General features: G+C 39.9%; 1 protein-coding gene across 2 annotated transcripts in view; it reads right to left on the reverse strand.

The window, feature by feature from the left end:
- The window catches only part of LOC134336843 (ribosomal protein S6 kinase beta-1-like), an 81,937-nt gene that overhangs the window by 35,937 nt on the left and 21,722 nt on the right, over positions 1 to 24,278 (reverse strand). For both annotated transcript variants that reach the window (XM_063031406.1, XM_063031407.1), the window contains exons 4-9: positions 20,650 to 20,718; positions 16,270 to 16,417; positions 13,935 to 13,992; positions 12,448 to 12,548; positions 4,001 to 4,091; positions 1,488 to 1,578 (exon numbers count right to left, since the gene is read on the reverse strand). In XM_063031406.1, coding sequence (XP_062887476.1) covers positions 1,488 to 1,578; positions 4,001 to 4,091; positions 12,448 to 12,548; positions 13,935 to 13,992; positions 16,270 to 16,417; positions 20,650 to 20,718 — 558 coding nt within the window. The remainder of the gene's footprint in view (positions 1 to 1,487; positions 1,579 to 4,000; positions 4,092 to 12,447; positions 12,549 to 13,934; positions 13,993 to 16,269; positions 16,418 to 20,649; positions 20,719 to 24,278) is intronic.

A 24,278-nucleotide genomic window follows, 5' to 3' on the forward strand; every position in this document is an offset into this window, starting at 1 on the left:
AGGACTACGGGAATAGGCGGGAGGAAGAACATTAAGGTGGCAAGGGATGAAAGGGATCTGTAATTAACAACTTTTCACTGCCAGTGACAACACTGAATTAATATGTTTCTCTTATCAATTCACTTAAGTATCATCTCAATCAAAATCTCAAGATTTAAAATAATTTGTTTCTTTTTCCATTAAAGTATGCACAATTCAAGATTTATGGCCTACTCATTTTTCATATCATTCTAATGAATCTTCATGAGACCGTTACACGACAACATCCTTCCTGTAACAGAGCAGTGTCAGCTAAATATCATGTATAGTACAATTTAAATTTGATAAATATGATTACACCATGTATCTCTCATCATTTCCTAAAGTATGAGAATTAACATATTAATTCAGAACATGTAATGATGAATTTGGCTTTGTCAGTGTTGCTTTTTACCGAGACTGCAACCTTACAACAAAAGATAAACAATGAAACTCAAGACAGCTTGAAGATAATCTTTTTCAACAAAATATTACATATAGATAAAATACTTCAACACCTCTGCAAACCAAAGGATTAATAGGAAGCTAAGCAAAAACAAATATTTAATTTAGTTCTGGTGAGACCCAGACGTTAGGTCAACTGAACAGATCTGCGTGAACATTTCTCCCTGGATAACAGTCCAAAACTGGGGGTGTAGGTTTGAAGTGAGAGGGGAAACATGTTGCCCCTCAGAGTGTGATGTATACAAAGTGAGCTGCCAGACTATATGGTAGAGATAGGTATAATTATGACATTTAAGATATTTGGACAGATACAAGCATAAAAGGATTCAAGAGGTAATGGGCAAATGCAGGCAATGGGACGACTTAATAAGGCAACTTGGTTAGCCTAGATGAGTGGGACCAAAGGGGGTCTTTTCCATGTTGCACAGTTCTATGATAAAATGTATCTGCACCCCTCAAGAATGAAAGCCTATTTTGAAAAGATAATGTCCTTAAGCACTTGATGCATCAATTTTGAATTATGCCAAGCATGGACAAAGCATAAAACAATATTCCTACCAACTAACCAACTGATTCTCATAGAAAGGAAATCATTTCCCAGTCTTTGCTGCAATGTTCATGAAAACCAGGCAACTCTTTGTCTGCTACTTAATCTTATTAAAATTTTATAAGACGACGAGTTTAAGTTACTAGTCCTCTGGTCTCATTATTATTCTAATCATAACAACACTGACTGGTATTATCAGCACCCTGACACAGGGTATTAAACTCTACTGAATCTCCATCATGGCACATCCCCATTATGGTTTTAAGTACCACACTGACACTATTTTGTTAGGCCTTGGAGAAGGACGATAACAAATTTTCTCATCATACCACACTGAGTGGTCAGCCACTGGGCATAAACCATAATTATATAAAATTATGTTACATTCCAAAATGGAGAGTGGCACCTGACACTATGAAAGAATTAAAAGCATGCATTTTTAAAACTGTGCACCTACTGCTCCCGTCAGCATGTCATACATTAGGGCTCCTAAACTCCACCAGTCCACAGCACGATTATGTCCACTTCTCATTAAAATTTCTGGTGCCCTGAGGGGAAAAGGCGGAGACAAACAAATCTCATTTATCTTCTGCTTTATTGTGTCATAAGAGAAGCTAGCTCTTTGCAGATTTTCCATTAGAAATGTGCAAACTACATACTGATGAAGACATCCACATGCACCACAGCATCAAGACAGTTTTTTTTCACCTAACTCCGAGTTCCATGTCAGATTACCTTGGGATTTAACAAGGGGCATGAACTCATGAGCAGAAATTGTTTAAGCTGTTATGCTCAGTCACTTCTAAACAGCCCACAGCTTTCAACCTTGGTGTCTTTTTAATGTTCCACTGTTTCTGACTGCACCACACACCAATCCCACTCGCAATGTCCTCTGGCCCCATAATCTGTCCTGTCTTTAAATAGTACCCTACCTCGATCTTCATCATCATTATATGCTCTGTTTTACTGACATGGGCAATCCTGGTCTTATCCATGACCATGATTATCCTCAGTAATTTTTTTTTACAGATGTGATTTGCCATTGCCTTCTTACAAGATGGGTGAATCCAGCCATTATCTATGCTCTTCAGTGGTCACATAACCAGGACTTGTGATATGCACCATCCACCACCTGCAACCATGTCTTCACGTGACCCTGATCGAAAGTGTGTGTGTGTGGGGGGGGCCTCAGCAGGTGGTACACCTTGCCCAAGGGAGGGAAGGAGCACCTTACACCTCCTTTGGTAGAGACGTAACCCCGCCCCACCATCCAACCCCAATCTTCACAATATTCATATAATTTCTGCAGCACCTCCTACCTATCCAACCACAATGCTATTTCCCTTCATTTGATCCCCATCCCTCCATTCAATCTTGTCTACTGACCTCATCCATAACCACTACTCTCATAACCAGGTAACTGAGGATTGGGCTTTGTGCTCATTAACATATACAACCCATTCTACCAATTTTGATACGACAACAGGACATGCCAAGAAACACCAAGTTCTGGCGACCTTATTTCTGGGTTGGTTAATGACAGAGTGACATGGTAGTGCAGTGGTCAGAGTAACGCTATTACGAGTTCAATTCTACCAATGTCTGTAAGGAGTTTATACGTTCTCCCCACGACCACATCGGTTTCCTCCAGGTGCTCCGGTTTCCTCCCACATCCCAAAGACGTACTGGTTAGTAGGTTAATTGGTCACATGGGTGTATCCAGGCAGCATAGGCTCATTGGACTGGAAGGGCTTGTTACTGCGTTGTTTCTCGAAATAACTAAAAATAACACAATGGACCTTTTGACATCATTAATTGCACATCAGCATTGAGATCTACATCTGTGCACAGAATTGTCTGCCAAAAACCATGCTTCTAGGAATTCTCTTGCATGTTTCCTCCACCCATGAAGATCAAGAACAGCACAAATTCGACTGGGCATCAGTGAACAAGTTGTTGCAAGCAAACACGTGGCACACAAGAGAATTCCGAGAAGCATGGTTTTCCACAAACAATTCTGTGAACAGGAACGTAGACCTCAATCCTATTGAAAAGCCAGTGCGGGCAAAATTCCAGACCACAATGCACAGAGTTTGCCACGCAACCAACCAGCAACAAACATCCCCCATCCACGTCACAATTGAGTCTCCATAATGATGAGTAATCAGCTAATTGATAAGTATATACAAGGCCAAGAATTCGGTGGACACACTACAAATGAACAGCACACTGATTTCTCTTCATGGACGACAAAATGCTTGCAAATGGATTGCCAAGATTGGAGAACAACTCAACTTAAACATTTTAATATGCATTTATAGCATTAAAATTAAATACATTCTAAACAACCTTTCTAAGAGGAGGTTTTATGTTACATAATTTATATACCCCATTTTATGGATAAATTGATACAGCTACAATCACATTTAGGTTAACAGCTACCTTTATGCATTTACCTAATTGAACAATTAATCTATTCATTATGAAAGTAGTCATCAACTAAAAGGACATTGCAAAGCGGTTTCCGTCCAACTGTCAACAGGCTAATTGAGCCTTAATTCAGGACTTTTATAGAGGATGGAGGCTTGAACAACGGGTGAATTAAATACATTTGAGTCAAAGGGGTACAGCGAGAGACACTAAGTCACACAACCAAAACATAAATTAGGAGGAGCATTCAACTTAAAAATGATCATAATGTATTCCATTTCATTTAGCTTCCTTATAACCCAAAGTTAGATATTACCAGGTGTAAAGGATTCAAGTCTTGTCAGTATGCTATGTTGGCACCAGAATATGTGGTGACCGTTGTGGGCTGCCCCAAGCACAGTGCTGGTTGTTAACACAAACTATGCATTTTGTTCCAATGTAGACGTGATGAATAACTGAATCTAAATCTGAGATCTGAACTATGTAGCATCCTCCGCAATCCCTATATTTCCAAGCAAAAACTTGTTTGTAAACACTTACATGTACTCTATCGTTCCACAGAAAGTGTGAGTCACAGCACCGTCATGAATAGATTCTTTGCATAATCCAAAATCTGTTAGTTTAACATGCCCTGAAACAAAGAACAAACATAAATTGAGTGGCGTGCATGCAGGAGGAACTACCTTGAAGAACCACGTCAGCAGTTTGATTACAAGCTTCAAGCAATTCAAGGCACACCCAACAGCCAGCTATCCTGTTGGGCTATCAAATGCAAAATTCTAGATAGGTTGTTCAAACAAATCTTAAAATATCATGTGGAATGACGCAACAAATTTCAACTTCAGAATTCTATATTATATATTACAGATCACAACTTTATAGCAATAGCCTCAGCTGGGTATTATTCACATTGTACGTGGCAAACACAGGACTGCAGAGAGAGCATCATAGTGAAGCCCAATCCAATCCTTTCACCCAATGTTATCCGTAATATTCAGCAAGAGCAACAGATGTTTTAAAGCAAAACCCCTATTTAAAAAGAAATAAAAACATTATCTGACTACAAATAGAACAGGGTGTCCAATCCAGTAATTTTGAATATGAATCAGGTAAATTTACACCAAGTTGTTCAGTTATGAAAAGCTATGATAATGTTTTAAATTATGTCTTGAAGGACTTCACTCTGCATATCCATGCAGTTTATTTTCTAAGTTTTTTTAAAATTAACATGATATATTTTAATCAGGACATGTAATACAACAATTCAAAACGATGCAAATGCATTCCAAAATTTTAGCAGAACAACCTGGCTTGACATTAAATGGATATATTAGAAAACACTTCACCAATTAAAACAGAATCCACAAAATACAAAATATAGTGGATTCCAGTTAACTGGGACACATCAGGACCAATTATGCAGCTGTCATAATCAGCTGAAGTTGCATGAAATAGTTAAAGGTATAAAAAAGACTACCTACCATTTAACAGAGTAATAAATTATGTATTTAAATGAAATACAGAACAAATTATACCTATGCCACAGTACTAAAAAATGTATTAGTTATTAACAGAGGAGTTCATCCAGTGTACACTGCAGTGTTCTTTTGACTGACTGTAAATTAACAATCAGTACAGATATCTAGTACTCCCTTCATACAATGTTTTCGATGACTGCATATGCCAAATCTTCATTTTCATTGTAATATTCAAGATGATTTTCAATACCTTCATTGTTCTTGACTTGCAGTAGTGAAATTGTTTTTCATTTTCATTCCAGGCTTTTTCTGACATCCCCAATCCTGAATGCTTGAAACCGCAGTGAGCAAAACAAATTGTCATACTACTTATTTCTGAGCAACTATCAGTGACAAAATATTTTTTTTTTAAATACAAACTGACACTATTTAAATAGGACCATAAAATACAGGAGCAGGAGTAGACCATTCAGCTCATCGAGTCTACTCCGCCATTCAATCATGGGCTGATCCAATTCTTCCTGTCATCCCCACTTCCCTGCCTTCTCCCCATACCCTTTGATGCCCTGGCCAATCAAGAACCTGTCTGTCTCTGCCTTAAATGCACCCAATGACTTAGCCTCCTTAGCCACTCGTGGTAACAAATTCCACAGATTTACCACCCTCTGACTAAAGTAATTTCTCTGCATCTCTGTTCTAAATGGACGTCCTTCAACCCTGAAATCGTGCTCTCTTGTCCTAGACTCCCCTACCATGGGAAATAACTTTGTCATATCTAATCTGTTTAGGCCTTTTAACATTTGGGATGTTTCTATGAGATCTTCCTCATTCTCCTGAACTCCAGGAAATACAGCCCAAGAGCTGCCAGATGTTCCTCATATGGTAACCCTTTCATTCCTGGAATCATTCTTGTGAACCTTCTCTGAACCTTCTCCAATATCAGTATATCCTTTCTAAAATAATGAGCCCAAAACTGCACACAATACTCCAAGTGTGGTCTCACAAGTGCCTTATAGAGCCTCAACATCGCATCCCTGCCTAGAAATGAATGCCAACATTGCCTTCGCCTTCTTCACCACCAACTCAACCTGGAAGTTAACCTTTAGGATATCCTACACAAGGACTCCCAAGTACCTATGCATCTCTGCATTTTGATTTCTCTCTCCACCTAAATAATAGTCTGCCCACTTATTTCTTCCACCAAAGTACATGACTATGCACTTTCCAACATTGTATTTCATTTGCCACTTCTTTGCCTATTCCCCTAAACTATCTAAGTCTCTGTTCCTCAACATTACTCACTCCTCCACGTATCTTTATCATCGGCAAATTTAGCCACAAATCCATTAAACCCATAGTCCAAATCATTGACATATCGTAAAAAGCAGCGGTCCCAACACCGACCCCTGTGCAACTCCAATGGTAACCGGCAGCCAGCCAGAATAGAATCCCTTGATTCCCACTCTCTGTTTCTGTGTATCAGTCAATGCTCCACCCATGCTAGTAACTCTCCTGTGATTCCATGGACTCTTATCTTGCTAAGCAGCCTCATGTGCGGCACGTTGTTAAAGGCAAAATATTGTTTGCTCTAAGCATGAAGAGTCTAATGATCACACAAGTATCAATGACTGACGCAAGTTAGATACTGCTCAACAATAATCTCCTGTCCCAATTAAGTGGTATAATGCCCCAAATATACAAAGGGCATCCCAGCTAGTTTCTCGATTGCTCTTTTTTTTTCCCCTAAGAGTTGTTCAAAATAATTGACTGCCCTGAGTAACCACTGAATGGCCCAGTTAACAGAAATCCACTGTATACAAAATCTCTGCCACTTTGCATCATTTTTGCAGCATAAAAGCCTGTAATAAATTTATGACTGATAAACTATTAAACCATAAGCACGCTCGGGTCAGAAGTTAATTGGTGGCCAGAGAAATCTGGAGATTGGAAACATATCTGTAAGGAGATGAATCTCAAGGTTGTATGCTGTATGCATGCCTTGATAATAAACAGACTTTGAAGTTTGATGTCATTTGGCTTCAAGCTGCAAAACAGAAACAACCAGTATCCTAACAAAGATATATACCTGAAAAAAGTTTCATTCTCCTCCCCATTCCCTCAACGGCATCTCCGTCTTCTATCTTATCTACTGCTAGGGTTTTAACAAACTAGAGTAACTGGATCTCTCATGCCACCTGGGTAGTTGACAAACCAAACCTGATGGCATGAATGCTGAATTCTCCAACTTTCAACAAACTGGCCCCTTTCTGTCTCTTTTCTTCCCCCCTCCCAAGATGTATCCAGTTGTTCCTACATTCACACCAGCCCCATCACCCTGTTTCTTTCCCCACTTCCACCCATTACATCTGCCCACCCCCCCCCCACACACACACACACACACACCAGGGCAAGCAGCATCAATGGAGGGAAATAAAGTCGACATTTCAAGCTGAGACCCTTCATCAGGACTGAACTGGAAGGGGGCAGAAGCCAGATTAAGAAAGTCCCACAGGTTTCCTTTTCCCATTACTCCTATCTACCCTCTCACTTCCATGCTCTGTCTTTGTCTCCTATTAGATTCCATCTTCAATCTTGTTGTTTTCTCCTATTACACCCCAGATTCTGGTGTACTTCTACTCTTCACTCCCTCAATCCAACTACTGCCCGTTAGCTCCTGCCCCTCTCCTTCCCTTCACCTTTTTATACTGGCCGCCTCTCCTCTTGCAGTCCAAATGAAGGGCTTCAACCCAAACACATGACTGTACACCCCTAATGCTGCCAGGCCTGTCAAGTTCTTCCAGCATCTTGGGTGTCACCCAGATTACAACATCTGCAGTCTTTCGTGTCTCCAAATAAAAAAAATACTGATTAAACTGCGGACTTCAAGGGTGTTGCTAGAAATCGTGAAGATACTACATAAGGGCCAGGGACATGCGAGTTTCTGAATTGATTCCACAAACTACACAACCTGCAACTCAAGTTCTCGATACTGTTCAGTTTTATTTGTATAATTTTCTTCTTTTGCATCTTAGTTGTTTGTGGGTCTTTACATATAGTTTTTCATATAAATTCTATTGCATTGTTTTTATTCTCCTGTACATGCCAGCCAGAGAAGGAATCTCAAGGTGGTGCATGGTAACATATTCTTTGACTTTGGCATTGGTAGAATCCTAGTCTGGACACAATAGGCTAAATGACTCACATTCTAAATACGAATCCCATCTTGCACTAATGCCAATTTCTGTGACTGATGTCAACTTGCTAAGCACGAGATTCTGCGGATACTGGAAATCCATAGTAAGACACACAATATGCAGGCCTGACAAAATTTATAGAGAGGAATTGCGAATTGATGTTTCACGCCAAAGCCTTTCATCAAGATGTGATGAACAGACTTGGCCTAAATGTTGATTCTTTATTCCTCTCTATAGATCAGGATTCCCAATCTACAGTCCACAGCATAAAAAAAGGGTGGGATATAGATGCTGGCTAACCCGAATTCCTTCAGCATTTTATGGATGTTAACTTCCTGCTAAGTGTTTGGAAATTCAAACCACAACTCTTCAGAGCCTTTTGATGTGCTCCGCCTTTTGTACCAACCATATTTATACCTGCACCTTAAGACTATGTCAAACACCACTGAGAAAGCCCAACGGAACAACTTGCTTCTCTGCTGAGTCCTATAATCCTGGATCAGATTTCCATGATCGTTTTGTAAAAGTAACACACATTTAACCTTCATAATCAAACAGTTCCTTCATTTTAAATCCTCTATTTGAGGAGAGTTGGTATGTCACAAAAAACTCACACAAAATTTCCACAAATGTACCGTGGAGAGCATTCTAACTGGTTGCATCACCGTCTGCTATGGAAGGACCAATACACAGGATTGGAAAAAAGCTGCAGAAAGTTGTAAGCTCCGCAAGCTCCATCATTTACACTTGACTCCCCAGCATCCAGGACACCTTTAAAAGGCAATGCCTCAAAAGAAAAAAAGCAGCAACCATCATTAAGTAACCCCATTGCCCAGGACATGCTCTCTTCTCATTGCTACCATCACGGTAGCTGGTACAGGAGCCTAAAGACACACACCATAACACTTCAGGAACAGTTTCTCACCCTTTCTGACTGGACAGTGATCCCATGAACACTACCTCTAATTTTTTACTTTTATTTTTGCTTTCTTTTTGCACTACTTATTTTTTAAAGATATACTTGTTGTAATTTATAGACCTTTAAATAATTATTTATCACAATGTGATATTAAACCTCATTCTATATTACCCAATCCTATATGTAGGTAACTACATACTGACCATAGAGATGCAACTCAGAGATAGAAGTGGGGCTGATGCAGCCAGCTTACTTTTAACATATGCTACCCCTGCTACTATTTTAGCAGCTGCAGAGCAACAAGCTGCAATATCACCATTTTACATTTCAGTGGAATGAACAGTCAGCACAGATGCTTCCTCACCAACTCTAGTCGGCATTCTACAGTTAAAACAATTTCAACAAAAGTGCATATAGCAAACTCGTGTTTCAGATATATACTCAGTGGGTGTAAAAGTTACATTGCTCATTATTACAAATATCTAATCAGCCAATCATGTGGCAGCAACTCAATACATAAAATCAAGAGGTTCAAATAATATTCAGACCACAGATCAGACTGGGAAGAAATGTTATCTTGACTGTGGAATAATTGTTAGTGCCAAATGGGGTTGTTTGTCATAATCAAAGACTTCATCCAAGCTTGCTTGAAGAAATCCCTGCCCAATTACCATCCGCATATAACCTGTAGCACCAGAGATCCTAACACACTAGACCACTGTTACACTAGGATAAGAGTGCCTACCGTTCCATGCCAAGACTGCATTTCAGGAAATCTGCTCACTTGGCTGGTTTTCTCCTACCTGCATACAGGCAGAAGCTAAAAAGCAAAGTGCCTGAGATTAGGACAACAGAGGTGGTCGTGGGAGGCAAGGGAGAGGCTATGGGACTGCTTTGAGTCGGTGGACTGGGCCATGTTCAAGGACACATCTGTGGATCTGAAAGAATACACCAAGGTTGTCACAGACTTTATAGAAACAGTCCTACACAAGTGCGTCTCCCAAAATTCATTCAGTCTTCCCCAACCAGGAAGAATGAACCATGAGATCTGTATCTGAGGGCCAGATCAGAGGTATTCAATTCTGGTCATTAAGAACGTTACAAGAGGTCCACGTATGACCTCCGGAAAGCCATTTCACAGGCAAAATGGTAATTCAGGACTAAATCTGAATCAACCAAGGATTCTCAACAGTTGTGGCAGGGCTTGAATGCTATCACCTCTTGTAAAGTAAAATCAAGCAACAGAGACCTATTTGGCTTCGCTTCCAAATCAGCTCTATGCTCGCTTTTACTGTCAAAACCTGGAAGAACCTTCACAAACTCCTACAGTCCCTGATGACTGTGATTTTAGTCCGAGTCCATGAAAAGTAGCCAGGCCAGACAGGGTCCTGGCCAAGTACTACAGACCTGTGCTGAACAACTGGCTGGAGTGTTCACTGAGATCTCTAACCTCTTACTTCGGCAGTCAGAGGTATCCAGCTGCTTCAAGCAGGCTTCAATTATAACAATGAACATGGTAACCTGCCTCAACGACTATCCCCCAGTAGCACTTACATCCACAGTGATGAAGTGTTTTGAGAGGTTGGTGATAAAAGATATCAACTCCTGCCTGAGAAGCGACTTGGATCCACTCCAATTTGCCTACTAGTGCAACAGGTCCACAGCAGATGCCATCTCATTACCTTTTCACTCAACCCTGGAACATCTGGACAGCAAAGGTGCATACATCAAATGCTCTTTATTGACTACAAACTTGGCATTCAATACCATCATCCCCTCAAAACTAATCAATAAGCTCCAAGACCTTGCCCTCAATACTTCCTTGTGCAATTGGATCCTTTACTTCCTCACTTGCAGACCGCAGTCAGTTCGGATTGGCAACACCTCCTCCACAATCTCTATCAGCACAGATGCACTAAGCTGTATGCTTAGCCCCCTGCTCTACCTACTTCACACTTACATCTGTATGGCTAAGCACGGTTCCAATGCTATACTCAAGCTTGTTGATGACACCACAGCCAAATCAAAGGTGGTGACAAATCAGCATACAGCACGACACTGAAAATCTGGCTGACTAGTGCTACAACAACAACCTCTTACTCAAGGTCAGCAAGACCAAGGAGCTGATTATTGACTTCAGGAGGAGGAAACCAGAAGTCCTCGTTGGAGGATCAGAGGTGAGGAGGATCAGCAACTTTAAAGTCCTCAGTGTTATCATTTTGGAAGACAAGTCCTGGGCCCAGCATATAACTGCAAATTATGAAGAAAGGACAACAGTGCCTTTACTTCCGTAAGAATTTGTCAAGATTTAGCATGATACCTAAAATTTTTATAGATGTATGGTGAAGAGTGTCTTGACTGGCCTCTTCACAGCCTGTTAAGGAAACACAAGCCTTTAAAAGGAAAGTCCTAGAAAAAATAGTGGATACGGCTCAGCCCATCATGGGTAAAGCCCTCCCCACCTTTGAGCACATCTACAGAGTGTTGTCACAGGACAGCATCATCATCAGGAACCCCCACCACCCAGCCCTTGCTCTCTTCTCACTGCTGCCATCAGGAAGGTGGTACAGGAGCCTCAGCACCCACACCAGCAAGTTCAGGAACAGTTATTACTCCTTAACCATCAGACTCTTGAACCAAAGGGGATAACTTCACTCACCGTATCACTGAAATGTAGCCACGACCTAAGGACTCTTCATATCATATTCTTGATATTTACCATTTATTATTATTTCTTTTTGAATTTGCACAGTTTGTTGTGTTTTGCACACTGGTTGAATGCCCAAGTTGGTGCCGTCTTTAGTTGACTATTATGGATTTATTGAGTATGCCCGCAAGAAAATGAATCACAGGATTGTATAAGGTGCCTTGCGGACTTTGGTAACAAATTTACTGCTGAATCCAAAATGACCACTATCAAAGGTCAGCCTGCTGGCTTCTGCTTTTTCCTGGTTAGCTGAGACTATGTAGTTAACCAGAAAGATACTGCAATTATGCATGTCATTCACTATCCGGCATATAATTACTAGAATTTCAATAAAACAATGCAAGAAAATCTTCTTAAAAATCTATTCGAACAATGAATACTGACATTCAGATTATTTCATTTTAAACTGCATCTTAAGCAAACGTTAAGCATATTAACTATGGTCCATTAAATAAATAAATAGGGTGAGAGCAAAGAGAAAGAACAGGGAGAGCAAAACAACGGTAAAGATCTGAAATCAGCAATTTAAATTTGAAAGATTTAGCCAACAGCTACAAGTAAATATGAAAAGTCATCAAATCCGAAAAAAAAACAACTAAAATATAGGCTTAATCTTAAAAAAAGGAAGAACTGCTCCATTCACAACAGTGCTCAGGTCACTGAACACAATTTGCCACGATTCCATTTACCTTGATGATTGAGCATGATGTTCTCTGGCTTCAAGTCACGGTAGATAATACCTTTCTGATGCAAGTGCCCCAAAGCCATCGAGATTTCCGCTAAATAAAAACTGAAATTTGACAGGGGAGGATAAAAAAAAAATTAATAGCTTATTTAAAAAGATATACTAGATCAACAAATTTCCAAAGCTCTTTAAAATCATAGCACCAATCTTTTAAATTTAAAATCACAGCTCATTGCCTTTCCATGTTCAATACATTAAATAAAGCTAATATAACTTCATATTTCACACAATACAGAAAGGCCACTCACCTCATCAAGCCGTCAGAGCAATCCTGTTCCTTCGCTTATCTTCCTATTAAGTATTCTCTTTTACGCACTTACATTATTACATGCTCCATCTTGATTCTCCCACCACGTATCAATACAAGGGGTAATTTACAGTTCTCAATTAACCTACTGCACCAATGTATTGCTTGCCTCGCTCCACCACCACTCCCAAGCCTTGAGGTCATAATTTTGATGGCAGCACCATAGCAGCACAGCGGTTTGGGCAACAGAGTTCAATTCCGACCAGGTCCTTCGCATGCGCACATGAATTTCCTCCAGGTGCTCTGGTTTCCTCCCACAATGCAAAATGTATTTGTTAGTAGGTTAATTGTCTTGTGATTAGGCCAGGATTAAATAGGTGGTACAGCTCATTTAGCCAAATGGGCCTGTTCCTCACTGCATCTTTAAATAAACATCAGTTTCACCTGCATGGAACCTATTACGGTAGCATCCTCATATCAATTAAAAAGATTCTTTGATTCACCTCACAAAACTAAATTGATCTGTGTCCATTCCCAAGATGATAACAGCAGCAACACCAGACCAGTCTCCTTTTCTAATACTCCCATGACTCACACCTCTGCTCACAAAGTCAACCCTTGTTTTTGTGCTTTGTTATGTTAGAACAGATTTGAAATTGTTTTTCATGAACCAACCCTGATACAGCATTATTTAAATCTTAATTCTATGAAATCATAATCTCCATGGAGTCATCCATTTTATGAAGATCATATATTTCTGGAGAACTCAGTTTGAGCCGTTAATTTTAACTTTATTTCAGGTGGTTTATTGAAATTGTCAATTAGACTTACTCCCAATTGTCTTTTCATTGAAATGCTTGTGCTTAAATATTACACTGACTGCAAGCCAATCTCAGTGAATGGGTTTAATCACCAATAAACACAATGATCATGACAGACCTGCTAATGATGCAGACAGAGTTGTCCCAACACTTGATGGAGCCCAAATATGGAGTTAGTAAATATAAGATGGTCAATGGTAAATTCAACTGAGAACTCAGGAAAGAGTCAATGGTCTACTGAACCTGGAAACACTTGGAGAATGGCAAAGCATGGAAGTTCAAGGATGGTGAAGGTGTTTGATGAACATGTGATTGGGTCTTGGAGAAAATGGCCTATTTCTACACATGACACACTCCACTTACCAAGCTGTATCTTCCATGAAGATTCCTTCTCTTTCCAGCTGCATAAAGAGCTCTCCACCTGCAATGACATAACCCAATGAGGAAACCAGGCATCAATTGAGCACAATGGTGGTGTGGAGTGGAGTGGGGTGGGGTGGAGTGGGGTGGAGTGGAGTGGGGTGGAGTGGAGTGGAGTGGGGTGGAGGGGTGGAGTGGGGTGGGGTGGGGTGGGGTGGGGTGGAGTGGGGGGGTGGAGTGGGGTGGGGTGGGGTGGAGTGGGGTGGAGGAACAGGCTGGCAAATTTTAAGAAGTCCAGAATGACAATTACAGCCGATCAGTTTATGCATTTCAAGAATCAATATCCCTTAATTCCAGGAAGCACTTTTCAGACATTCCCATCAACTGATAAAAAATGTTTATTCAAAGCAAAGGTTTTTAAAATCCTTCAAGATATTGCACCATTCTGCATGAAACAGTGTCAGATATGCAAGGACTCAGATTTAAACCCAGTGAACTACATCTCAATTGTAGCATCTTCACCAAGTAACTTTGGCCGGATGTTGAAGGAGGCAAAAATTCAGCCAATGCAATAAATGTTATGTCAGATGACTTTTGCATACTTCAGGACTTAACACCACCAGGAATCCTTACAATTTTACAAAATAAAGTATATTTCACTGAGTCATTACAAAACATTGATCTTGTCAGAACTAACATACAATGTTCAATTCTAATTACTGCAGAAGACGATGCAAAGGCCCTCCATATGCAATTTTAGCAGAATGGTTTCAGGATGAGGGATTTCAATTACATGGATTGAATGGAGATTATTGCTTTGAGATCTAGGCTTTCTCGGGTCTAATTTGCTTGAATTTTTGAAATTAAAAGATTTAAACAGTGAACAGTCAAGAAATAGCTCCAAATGAAAATCAACTAGAAATTACAATGAAAAATAAACTCTCATGCAGTCAGTTCTCATGATCCAAAATTTGCTGCTTTAAAGTGCAATGGAAGTATTATCAACTGCAGCTTTCAAAAGGAAATTAAATATCTGAAGAAAACTATTGCAGAGTTATGGATAAAGGAGCCAAAGACCTTATCACATTCCCTGTGTAAAGAGGCATGAAGGCTCAAAGGCCTGATTTGCCTGTACAAGTGCTTTAATAACTCCTTGGTCCATTTGCTGTTTCAAACAGGCCTTTCAATTTAAGGTGGCATCCTTAATACTATGTGAGGTGTTACTCCCTGTTCCCCCAATTCTTATCTCTTTCATAATATATAATGACACATAATGATTATATATATATTCTAAATCTATTTATATAATGACTGCCCTTATATAATCACAGCACTGTCAATGAATTTTATCTACCAGCTTTCAATTCAACCATCCATCTTATCAATTCCTTCCAAGCCATCCCCAAGAACCAACATACCACTCCCCTGGACCTATTCCAAATCAATGAAACATGTACAAATAAAACTGACTTAAAAACTGAATCCTAAAGGACAACCCATTAGCAATAAAGAAACGACTCTTACTTCAATATTCCTTACTTACCAGTCCTTAATTCAATTTGCTATCCTTGTCCGTACTCTCAATTGAACACCATTGTTAATATCTCTCTGAAAACGGCATACACTTAAACTATTACTGACAGTTTAATCTTTTAATTTAGTCACCTTCTGGCCATTAATCCTAAATTGTTTAGAGTGATTAGATAATACAAGTCGACCTAGAAACACCAATGTTTGTACAAATAAAACACGAGAATTTATTAATTTATTTTAGGATTGATTCAAGCAGAAAGAATAAGAGTCATCACCAATTGGCTCCAATATGACCAGAGATATTTTTCATGCAGCCCACACTATTAAGATCAAGTAAGAATACCACACCTCTCCAACAAACATTGATTCAACAGACAATGATTCAAACTGGTGTAACCAAGCATGGTAACTTGATATGGTGCAATAAAAATCGGCTGGACAAACTCAGCAGGATACACTGTAGAGGCAAAGAAAGGTTAATATTTAGATCAGGGCTGAGACTACACGGAGAAGCCTGTATAAAGAGGTGAGAGAGAAGAGTGAGACAAGAGTTGGTAGGTGATAGGTGGAACCAGAACACATGGAGGATAAAGGGCAGATGCAGCCTGTTTGGGAGATGGGGGGAGAGGAAGGGGAGAATTTAGAGACACACTAGCAAGCCATAGGTTGAAACAGTCAATGGAAATAAACTGGGGTGTATAGAGCCAGGGGCTAGATAATAAATAGTATATGAGTACTTGACATCATACTGCATACGGTGCTGTGGGTAATACTTTTTAAAGTCGCAATCCATTCTGGTACTGACCACTGAGATATTCAAGGATGAGGTAGAGCTTTCCCCCAGTCTGGAAAGCGTACATCAGATCCACGATGAATGGATGCTTGACATCTTCCAAGATACTGCGCTCCGCTTTAGTATGGGCTGTGTCCTTTGCATTACGAACAATCATTGCCTGACAAAGCAAAACAAAAAGTTTGTTGGCAAAAGCAGCACAACATTGGAATCAGGATTTAGATCTAGTGTTTAGATCTAATAATTCCTGGCAATCCTGGACAATATTACTCATCCTCTGCATGCCACTTTGGATGAACTTTTAGGAATGGACTAAGACAACTGCGCTGCTCCTAAGAGCGCTATGTGAGGTCATTCATATACTTGGTCATTAGGCTCTATAATGAGCTAACCTATAGCAGGAGAAGTGATGATACCCTCCTGTTAGATTGTTGAAGGTAACTTTTTTTTAATTCTTTCTTCTCTTCTAATATTTGTATATCTGTGCACTTGTAATACTGCTGTGACACTAATTTCCTTTGGGATCAATAAAGTATCTATCTATCCAACAGTCTGATAAGATTAAAGTCGGCTCTAGACCAACTGTAACATTATAAATTAAATTTATCTGGATAGTCTCAGTTCCATTACTAAGAAACCGAAGCAGAAAGCTGGCCGTAAGTAGCCAGCCAGTCACAAAGGTTATAAAGTAACTGCCATGGCAAGTGGGAACAGGTCCATGGCACTGAGGTACAGAATAGGTCACAGCAATTCAATGTACTACTTGCTTTATGTGGCAGTCAAAGGTACCGCTTCATTTCCAAGTCATGTTAGCACACAAGTCATTGTATCAATAGCACAAGTTGCTACTTTCTGTAGTGGTAAATGGGGAAACCATATAGTTTAAAAGATATTGCACACAAATCAACTTAGAGCATCTGTTCACAAAGATAAACATGCAGTATACACTTAAAAAAAGTAAATAGGATTAAAATCCAAATGTTTAAATTCTTGATTTTCCATTCTGTGAACTCTATTGTCAGTGTATAAGATACAAAATCAAGATTCAAATTTATTGTGTGTTTATCGAAAAAGAGCGAAATGTGTTGTTTGCATTAATGACCATCACACCTGAGGGTGTGCTGGGGTCAGTCTGCAAGTGTTGCCACACATTCTGGCCCCAGCACAGAATGCCCACAATGTGTGGCAGAACACAACAAGCAACAAAACAATAAAAGCAAAACAAGCACCATTCCTCCCTCCCTCCCACACATACATATACATAGTCCTCCACCCCAGGACATAGCATCTTCAGCAACCCCACCCTTCGCGCACCTGGACTCAGATACTGGGCCTTTGACTTCCCCAGTGGCTTGCAGAGATTCACAATACAGGTAAGAGTATTAGCTTTAAAGTATAACAGAAATTCTCCTGTTCGACTTCTCCCAACAGCAGCATAAATGCATTATTCAGCATACCAAGTGGAGCAATGGGTGAACGACGTTGAATAAGAACATATCCAATGTCCTGGACCACCGAACATGTAGGCCAGGACTCCTGCACTCTACTGTCGTATGGCAGCACACACCATCAACGGTATAGCAGAGATAAGTTCCATAGTCGGCTGCTCTTGGTCAAGAATCAGTATCAGATTTATTGCCACTGATTTTGGTTTCGAAATGTGTTGTTTTGTGGCAGGAAACAAATTACTAGGTTATAACAAAAAGAGATAAATATGTGCAAAAGAGGAACGGTGAGGTTTTGTTAATGGTTTCATAGACCGTTCATAAATCTGAAGGCAGAGGGGAAGCTATTCCTAAAATATTGAGTGCAAGTCTTCAGGTTCCTGTAGTTTGCCCAACTTCCTCCTGAAGTCCACAGTTTCTCGGTCTTGCTGACAGCACCCGACAAGCCTATCTATTTCGCTCCTGTACACTTTGTCGCCATCTGAGACTCTACCAACAGTGGTATAATCAACAAATTTATAAATGGCATTTGACCTATGCCTAGCCACACAACCATGAGTGTAGCAAGAATAGAAAAGTGGGTTAAGCATGCATCCTTGACGTGCAACTACATTGATCATCAGCAAGATGTTATCACAAATCCAATAATGAATACATACTTACTTGAAACAGGCAAAAACGACGGGACCTCAATGCAGTTCTACCAGTATCATTATGTGGCATGTCATATGATGTGGGTGTATAAGGTCTCATGACCATGATTGTTCCTGGCAAATTTTTCTACAGTAGTGGTTTGCCATTGCCTTCTTCTGGGCAGTGTTTTCACAAGATGGGTTATCAATACTCTTCATTACCAATACTCTTCAGAGATTGTCCGCCTGAAGTCAGTGATCGCATAACCAGGACTTGTGAAATGTACCAGCTGCTCGTACGACCATCCACTACTGTTGCAAGTGAGGAAACAGATTCGGTAGGTCTCAAAGACGAGGAGTCTGGTCACAGTCTTGGTGTAAAGGATTTTATTTACAGAAGGCAAATGTGGGGAAAATAGCAACACCCACACATGCACAATTTACAGTAGTCGGATCAGCAATAAAACACACACAGACAATTAACAACGAACATGGGAAAATCGAATGGGGACAAAATACACACACACATAACCAAGGGAAAAGTCAATACGATACCTGCCACCCCTTGACTCTGTGTAGGCACAGCTCTCTGCTTTTAGGGACAATAACCAATGCTCCCAACCCTATTCAATGCACAACTCACCAATAATTTCTCCAGCACTGTTCCACATTTCTCAGCCTAGAGTGAAGCAGGGTGATCCCTTGGACGGCAAAGAGGAAGGCACCCTTTATAGTGCAGCACAGCTGCAGGGTCCCACCCAGGTGATTCACAGAAAGGCCAATTGCCTGAGGCCAGGTACAAGGCTAATTAAAGGGGCCAATGGTTAGGTGTGCATTGATGGGCGAGAAGGGGTCAAACCTTGATTGGCAGGTGGCAAGTCTTTCGACCAGGTAATGGGCAGTGCTGTCACGTGACAGTCACGACCCCTCCAATACAACTACCAGCTCCCATGGTTTCCCATAACCCTGATTGGGAGCTAAGCAGGTGCTGCACCTTGTCCAAGGATGACTTGCAGGCTAGTGGAAGGAAGGAGTGCCTTACACCTCCCTTAGTACAGATGCATCTCTACCCTGCCACTCCCGCATCCATCCCATAGGCAACTTTAAAACCGTTGGAAAGAAAACACAGATGACTGTACTTTTCACTTATAAGAATGATTGTTTTCCACATTGCACTTTTCATCTCCAGGATGCTATCATAGAGAACAAAGCGGAAGGCAAATCAGCTCCAAACCTAATTCTTAAAATCAAATCTGTACAACAACTGCATCTAATAAAAATAATCTCGAAAATGCACAATTTCTCTCGGGTCTTTGGGTGTGAAAGGTAAAGAGTATATTTTGATTCCTTTCTTGAATTGCCTAACTTTGAGATTGATTGTGCTTCTTGGATTTCCCCAGTAAAGATCCTCACTGCCAAATGCATTTTACAACATTAAGAAGCTCAGGCTCCCTCAGACCGCTAAACATAGGGAACGCAAATCCAGCTTAACCCTAACAAAATCCTCAAAAGCCCTGGTACTGTTCCAATGAATCTGGTGCTATACCTAGTAAAAAGGCAAATACATCTTGAGTGATAACCAAAACAGAACATGGCACCTTTTCTTTGTTTTACGAAATAACACCAATACTTTGGAAAAATTTACAAACTGACTTTTGGAATAGGTTTACATGATATTCCAAATCGCTCTGAATGTGTGAAGTTCTGAGTTTCTCATCACTTAGAAAATACTTTAGATCTATATTGGATCTGTACACAGCCCAAGATGAAACTTGATCTGCCACAATTTGAGCCACTCGCTTGACCAAGTCCAGTTATAATTTTCTGCTACCATCTAGGTAATAATGTGCTTATCCAAGAACTACTTGAACAAGTTCTGACATTAAGTTTACAGAGCCAGTTTTTCATACATAGCAAACTCTCCAATTTTCTCATCTGGCAACTTTAGTGACAACTAACATGAGGGCAAACGCCCTGACAAAGTGCTCAGAGAGCTTCCTGCACTTTTTTTTTTATTGACGTCACAGACTATTTTTGGAAATATTATTTCTAGCTAACCTTTATAACAGATTTGTCTCAGGCAGCACTGACATATAATGTACAGAGTTAATCTGACAAGTCATGAATATCAGTTATTTTAAAAGACAATTTGAAATCATTAAAAGGAATCAGGGTTAGGTGACAAATTAGTTCTGGTTCGGAGATAGGTCCAAAGACATTAATTACAGAAACGTGAAAAAAAATACAGCAATTAAAATGAACAATGACTCTGGGCTCAGGATACAAAATAGGAGTTTAAAGATTGTATACATTACCTTCTTTAGCACTTTCATGGCAAATATCTTTCCTGTATATGCACCCGATACCTTCCTCACTTGGAAAACCTGCAATCCAGAGAAAAGTTTCTCATCTTACTCTCAAAAATCACATTTGGCCCAGTACAGAATTCCAAAAGTAGATCAGTACCTGATTTCAGACCTCAACCAATGGAGGGAAAAAGATTTAAATATATTTATCTCATTCAAATATCAAGAAATTCCAAAAAAACACCTTGAAGTTATAGTTTCAAATGTGACTCTATTACAAACAGAAAAGAGAAAACAAAACAAGGAAGCCATCAACCACCTGCTTGATTTCAGCAGCAGGGAAAATACTGAATTTTGTAACAAAGGATGTAATAACAGAACCACCTTGAAAATAATAGACTTTGAGATGATTTTTTAATAGAATGTTTTATAAAATCCAAATCAGTACAATTTATAAAATTTAAATAATGTTTGAGTAATCTGCTAGTGCTTTACTGAGGAGATAACTAGCAGAATTGACAAGGAATTAGTGGATGTGGGATATTTTTAATTGTCTCAAAAAAAAACCGGTAAGATCCCAGAGGTTCGCCAACCAGTAAAAAACACATATAACTAGAGTAAAATGTTAACATGGATTTAGAGTTGGTTATCAGGTTGGAAAAAAAATGTTTAGGAATAAACACATTGCCTGACTGGCAGGCTGAGACTATTGGGGCACCACAATGATTCACAATCTATAAAAATAATTGTGTTGAAGGGGCCAAATGGTACATAATCAAGTTTGCCTACGACATTGTGAGACTTGGTGTTTTGCTCTCCTCACCACAAAGAAAGGATACTATACATTTGTCAGAAAAGGCAGCACACTAAAGATTCATTAGACAGCTTTGTCAAATGACAAGAGATTGAATAGACTGCAACTGCAGTCTCTAGATTTGAAAAGATTGAAAGGTCTCACCAAAACATACAAGATTCCTAAAATGCTTGGCAGGATGGATGTTTTCCCTGGCTGAAGAGTCTAAGTTCAGATGGCAGCTTCAGAAAGTGCCAGAGGACAGATAGCTGGAGGAAATTTTTTTAGAACGTAACGCTTTAGGGTCCTCTACCACAGAGTGCTAAAGAGACTCAGACATTTTGGATGGTGGTGAATATTGGTAGCTCGGGTTGAGGCATTTGATGTTGCAGTGTTTGCCAAGCTTGACAATTAGTTTGCAGACATTTCATCACCAGTCAATGTGACATCTTCAGTGCACAGTTATTAGTGTTTCTCTTTGGGAGTGTTCACATTTATATAGATCCCCATTCACTTGCCTCTGTCCTGACTGGCTACCCCTGCAGCTGACCTTTGAATTCTATTGTCTCATCTTTCTTTAGCTCTTGGGAGTTTGTAGATGACATCTATTTTGGTATGTTTGTTTACAGAGTAATCAGAACAGAACCATGCTTCTAAAGATTCTCATGCCTGCACCAGAACCTCTGCATTGCCCCAGTTAAAGAGGTGTCCTTCTTGGTCTTCACGTACCAAGATCAGCGACAGTGGATCATGTCTCCATACCACCAGTTTGTGTTCCCATATTGCGAGCCAATAGAATTCAAAGGTCAATTGGAGGGATAGCCAATCAGGACCAAGGCAAGCAAATGGGGGCTATATAAATGCAAATACTCCCAGAGAGAAACACCAACAACTGCGCACTGAGGACGTCACCTCGGCTGATGGTGAAACATCTACAAGCTAACTGCCAAGCTCGGCAAACAGACTCAGACATTGTTCTTTCAAAGCACGAATAAGATCTCTAGACATTAAGGGAATTAGTAAAGAGTATAATGCTAGAAAATGTTTATATCTTATGTCCTTGCTTCTCGTTAGGTTATCACCACCTTCCATCACTTGCTGATGATGGAGAGAACTGAAGAGAGGCAAAATTGAACTCTTCTTTATATCAGAATCGGGTTTATCACTGACATTGTCGTGAAATCTGTTGTTTTGTGACAGCAGGAGAGTGCAAGACCAAAATCTATAAACTACAATGAAAAATTATATAATTGTAAACATATTTATTTAAATAAATAAGGGTAGATGTGTCTTTGTACACTCCTCTAGCACTCAAGATCCATGCTCAGATGCTCCCCACTTGCCAAAAGGCACTGTGAAAGGACATGCTCAAGTCAAATTTCCTCTTTGAACAGCCTTTCATCTGTTAAAAAGTCAACACCGCTTGATGATGAGTTTAAATAAACAGAATATTGACTCAATAAGGAATTGTTGTTCCAGTTGATTGAAAAGGCTGTGTGTGCAGATTTCAACAGGATGTGTACTGCTCAGTGCGTCTAAGAAAACATCAGGACTCATAGTCCTGTCACCATTTGGTGATCTGCAATGAAAAATATTCGTTATGTACAACAGTAAGAAAAGGGTAGCACCTAAACACTTTGCGAGAATCCTGCCCATTCTGCCCATGATCACCACAAAGTGCAAGCAGCCTTTGAAACAGTGAACCAAATGAAAAGCCCACATTGAAAGTGAAGGAAACAAAAGAAAACCAGATGACCTGTCAAATCTCATCTCCCAGTCAACAACGTCATGGTCAGTCAGTCAATTTTGCTTTCCAATCCCCATAACTCTCAATTCTTCCACATTCTTGCAGCTTTGGAAAAGCTTAATGAACTGCCAAAGATTTAGGTATCTCTCATCTCAACTCCTTATCCACAGATTTCAGCCACTACTTCCAGACAACCTCAGGAGGGGAAATCATATGAGTGTATCTATCCGGTCAAATCACTTCATTCTTCCAAACCAGTACACTCTATTCAATCTTTTCTCATAGGACATGAAAAATCAAGAAAACAAGCCCTTACTGCACTACATCTTAGTATAAGCTTCTTTAAATAAGAGATCAAAAATTTACAAAGTGGCCTTGCATTATTGCAACAATACTTATTTATTCCAGTGGTCCAAACTGCTTGCAATAAACGCCAGTATTTCCCTCAAGATTTAAGTCAAGATTCAAATCCATTTATCATATGTACATCAAAACATACACCAACGCAAATTATTGTGGGTGAATCAAGTAACTTTGTACTTGTACAAGGACATCAGATTTCTCCAAACACTGACAGTCAATGACTTCACGTCAATTAAATAACATTGCTTTTCTCTTCCATTATCACTGCTGCAACTCGTAACCATAAAATAGAAAACCATCAAATCCAGAGGGTTTGACAGCCCTTTATTCACCTGATCCTTTTCATTAATAATCTTCATTCATTAAATTCCTCTCTTACCCCTTATCAATAAACTTTAGGCATGCTTTGCAGTTTCTGATTGAAAAGGTATTTTCATGCTACTGCCAAACATAAAATTTGCTGGGGTCAAAGCAACACACACACACAACACACTAGAGGAACTCAGCAGGTCGGGCAGCATCCATGGAAACGAACAGCCAACGTCTCGGTGCAAAACATTGACTGTTCGTTTCCACGGATGCTGCCGGACCTGCTGAGTTCCTCCAGCGCCCCGGGTAATGTCTATGGCTGTGCTGCTTCAGAATATTTTCCAACAGTCCCACTAATATATCTTGCACATCTCATTAACCTTTGCTGCAAACAAGAGCTCAGATGCATATATTTTTTTCTGGCTA

The sequence above is a fragment of the Mobula hypostoma genome, chromosome 23 (genome assembly GCF_963921235.1).
Source record: "Mobula hypostoma chromosome 23, sMobHyp1.1, whole genome shotgun sequence".
NCBI lineage: Eukaryota > Metazoa > Chordata > Chondrichthyes > Myliobatiformes > Myliobatidae > Mobula > Mobula hypostoma.